The sequence below is a fragment of the Crocodylus porosus genome, unplaced genomic scaffold (assembly GCF_001723895.1).
Source record: "Crocodylus porosus isolate Cpor-Errol unplaced genomic scaffold, CroPor_comp1, whole genome shotgun sequence".
Taxonomy (NCBI): domain Eukaryota; kingdom Metazoa; phylum Chordata; order Crocodylia; family Crocodylidae; genus Crocodylus; species Crocodylus porosus.
Genome location: NW_017728947.1, coordinates 27,759,759 through 27,763,993, shown reverse-complemented (window position 1 = coordinate 27,763,993; position 4,235 = coordinate 27,759,759). Strand labels below are relative to the sequence as shown.

The 4,235-nt window shown below is 38.5% G+C and overlaps 1 protein-coding gene across 6 annotated transcripts in view; it reads left to right on the top strand.

The window, feature by feature from the left end:
- The window catches only part of GAS2 (growth arrest specific 2), a 166,937-nt gene that overhangs the window by 71,479 nt on the left and 91,223 nt on the right, over positions 1 to 4,235 (top strand). For all 6 annotated transcript variants that reach the window (XM_019552025.1, XM_019552027.1, XM_019552022.1 and 3 more), the window contains one exon: positions 856 to 997. In XM_019552025.1, the coding sequence (XP_019407570.1) occupies positions 856 to 997 (142 nt within the window). The remainder of the gene's footprint in view (positions 1 to 855; positions 998 to 4,235) is intronic.

The following is a 4,235-nucleotide window of genomic DNA, read 5'->3' as shown; positions in this document are numbered from 1 at the left end:
GGGACCTGAACCTGTTCAGCCTCCACAAGAGAAGGCTGAGGGGGGATCTAGTGGCCTGTTACAAACTAGTTAGAGGGCACCAGCAGGCATTGGGGGAGTCCCTGTTTCCCCGAGCGCTACCAAGAGTGACTAGAAATAACGGTCACAAGCTGGCAGAGGACAAATTCAGGTTAGACATCAGGAGGCGCTACTTCATGGTCAGGGTGGCTAGGATCTGGAACCAACTTCCAAGCAAAGTGGTGCTGGCTCCTACCCTGGGGGACTTTAAGACAAGGCTCGACAATCACCTTGCTGGGGTTGTCTAACCATAGTACTGCACTGTTCAACATCTCTTTCCTGCCCTGGCAAGGGGTTGGACTTGATGATCTGCTCAGGTCCCTTCCGGGCCTACTACGTATGAAACTATACCTTTCCATAAGGGGTTTCATAGTTTGCTATGAAATACAGGAACATTTTTGTTATCTTCATACATAGGCCAAAACTAGGTCTCCACTTATCCCAGTGTGGGGAAAGTTCAGATGCCTGGCTTTTTATTCTGTGAGCTAGCTCCAAAGCTTCCAAGCAAAGGGAAAGAGCAAACATCCATCCAGATCTAACCATTTCTTCAAAGGTCCATCTCTTCATAATTTTAAAGGAACTCACAGGTGGAAGTCTTCATGTTACATGGATTGCACTGTTGATTTGCCTTTCAGCTATAATTGTTTAGTGCAAAAGTAAGAGTGATGTTTATTCCATGCTAAATATCTAGGCTATCCTTACAAGTTCTGACTTTGTATTTCCTATGTACAAAGACTGCCTCACCAAATATTATGCACCTAGTAGAAGATCTTTGTTTGCTTTTTTTTGGTTTTTTAGACCTTACCAGTGCGGAAGATTCCATGCAAAGCCAATGCTCCTTCAGGTTCTTTTTTTGCACGAGACAACACAGCAAATTTCTTATCTTGGTGCAGAGATGTCGGGGTGGATGACACCTGCCTATTTGAATCAGAAGGTTTGGGTAAGTGTTTTCTATATGGTAATCCACAATATGATAGGGAGATTTGCATTTATATTTCTGTACCAAATAATTGGTGCAGCCATGTTCCAAATAATTTGAATGGAGTCAGATGAAACTGCTAAGTCAGAATCACAGCTTTTATAACTGAAGTGAACATCTTCTCATTCTGGTGGATTTTTGCAGACAATTAGTTTACATAATTACCTTGTCATGTATGTTCAAAGTGAAGTGTGATGTACTAAGCTGTTTGAAATACTGTATTCGTTTAAAAAGCAAACATTGGGACGAAAAATACCCACAGGACACTTTTGTAGCCTGGAAATACAAGTTGTATAAACCCTGATTCTGCAGCCCTTACTTGAGATAAATTCCCATTAATTTTACCTTACGTTTAAGTTATAACTTTTTAGCCAGGACTGACACTAGATACCCTAGATTCCTAACTCATTTTTACGTGAGCGTGGGAAGGAGCACCCTTAATGAAATTTTAGCTAAATTAGAATCGTCTGAAGCTATGAATCACAGCCACTATTACTACTCTGCTAGGTTGGGACAAGTATCCTTGAAGGGGTAAAGGAGCACACATTCTACAGGTACCAAATTAATACTTGCATATATAAGACCATATAATTTTAGATACATCATTTGAATTTATGGCCAAATTCTATCCTGGTACACTAGATTTAGATGGTTGTGTTCAAATGGATTGGATTTTTTAAAAATCTGTTTTTGCACTAGATCTTTAGCCTTGTCCAGAAAATTTTAATGATCTATTAATTTGTGAAACACCAAAACCAAAATTATTGCATCTTAAATAGCATTTTGCATTGCAGGTAGAGGCAATTAAATTTCATCTTGTGATAACTAGAAGTGCTGCTGTGACAGGAATTAGAAAGCAGTCCATTGCCTGTGAAGTTCCTGAAATTACGTTCACCCCATGTTGGAGATGAGCTCAATTAGTCTGCATCACTTTACTCTCATGCAAGCCTTATTTCAGTGGGAGATAAGCGATTCACAGATTCAGGCCCAGGTCTTGTACCGAGTATTGGCGCAAATACATTTTTTCATTGTAGAAATCTCATACATTTGAGTGATGGAGTGCTTGCTCCTTAGTTCAGCAGTAAGAGCATCCTTTTTGTTTCTGGAGAATACAGTTGTGCTCACAGTTTTGTCAGAAGGCATTTGGTATTTCAAAATTAGTGGGTAGTTGAGGCAGGGGAAGAATTCAGAATTCTTCTCTGCATGCTGCGCTGACCTCTTTTCAGCTGATTCCTCCGTGCTACTGAAAAACAGAATGTTATCCAACATTCATGCCTCGGGCTGCTTCTCTCAAAGAATGGACTATTTAACACAGTCATCATCCAAACAGTACTTTCTCCTTCATATCTTGTACTCTTCTCTTTTGAAAGAAAATTTAGGACGACATTTGCCTCAAGATTGCATTTCGATAGAAAACATGGGATGAAGAGAATCAATTGTTTGCTTGCCATTTGAATGAACATAAAAGTGTAAAGCTGTTTTGATGAAAGACAAATCTGTTTGTACAGAGGTTAAATGAACACACTGTGCTGTATGAAGAGGCTTCTGTATTCAGTTGCTCAAAAGGTCTTTGACTATGTAAGTGAAGTCCTTATCTTTGTTGCACCTGATCTGTTCCCCCTCTGTCCTCTGAAAGGATCCTGCTTCCCTTGTCACTTGATCTGTTCTATTCTTGTGCTACTTTGTTTAATAAACACAGTTGTTGCATTTCCCTAGGCAAAAATCTTTTGTAGAAAAAAACAGCATGTGTTTAGGAAGATTAGTTAGAGGATATTGCTAAAAAGACACGTGTTGTCTTTTCTTACATTTTGTGTTTGTTGATCCTTGGGTTTACATTTCCTACCACATGAAAAATCATATGGAAGACAAATAATTACCATATTTTCACTATTTGAAGCTCTGGAGGCCCTTAGACATCATGCTATTTTTGGAGGAGAAGTGTGCAGACCTGGAAGAAGCAGGAGGAATGGCACTCTACATGTATGACTACTTTAGGATGGATCTCTGACTAATCTGCTGTATGTATGAACCATAAGCTTTCCTGTACTGCTTCCCCATGGTTCATTCAAACATTGTAATGCCAGTAGCTTTCTGCCTCATCCTTTCCCATTTTATTGAAATACAAATTGTTTTAAACACATTGTCAAACTTTCTGAGCAGCAAAACTTGTAGAAAAGAGACCTCCCTTACTAGACATCTTCCTCTCCTAAAAGACCCAGATGAGATACCTTCTTGGGGGTCAAACCTAATTCAGATTCTACCTTTACTAGGATAATTTAAGCAAGAGCTTTGTCACTTGTCTGAGTGTTTTGCAACCAGATTTGCAGATTTTTTTTTCTCTGAGTACTATCATCTAGTAAGATATTCATGTTCTGGGAAAGAAATCTTGGAAGAATTGATAGGTGACTCAGTATTTTGAGTCATTTTCTGGAACTGATTAGGTTACAGATTGATGGTGTTCCTTCAATTACAGTGTTTCAGGAAATGAATATTAGTAACTACTTTTCCTCTCTCTTTTAAAATTCTTAATATAATGGAGTCTTGATCTTAGGGACTTTGAACGCTAAGGCAATAGAAATAGCAATGAATGGTAAAACAATTTGCTGTTATAAACCTTAATGTCCACCTTCCACCACCTCTGTAAAACAAAAAAACACTCTATCCCCATCTAGCACATAAAAATTCAGCCAAGGTAGGGAATGTAAAAGGTTCTTTTCCAAGTTAGTAAGAAATATGCATGCACATGACATAACAGTGTTTACATTGCTTTATTAAAGATCTTTGTTTATATGAGACTGAATAGGTCTGGTGATGTGGTGGTTACTAAGGGAACAACCTTGTCATGAATAATAAACTACATTTATGTGTAAAGTCTATATTCAATTTTCAGTAGAACTATAAATGTTTGTCTTATCTATTTCTTTAGTATTTTGTTGTTCTTAATTTACCTAATTTTTCTGCCCCTTTTGCCATTTCATTTTTCTTGCCTCCACTGTGACATGTAAAACTTGATTTATCCAATTATATTTATTATTACGCCTGTGCTTAGAACACCCCCTTTTTCTCCCTCTATCCCGTTTTTTTGATGTTTAAGCTAATTGCTATTTATGCCACTTGTATGGTTGGGGGCCTCAGTGGCCAGCCCTATGAGAAGAGACTGAGGGACCTAAATCTCTTCAGTCTCCTCAGGAGGAGACTG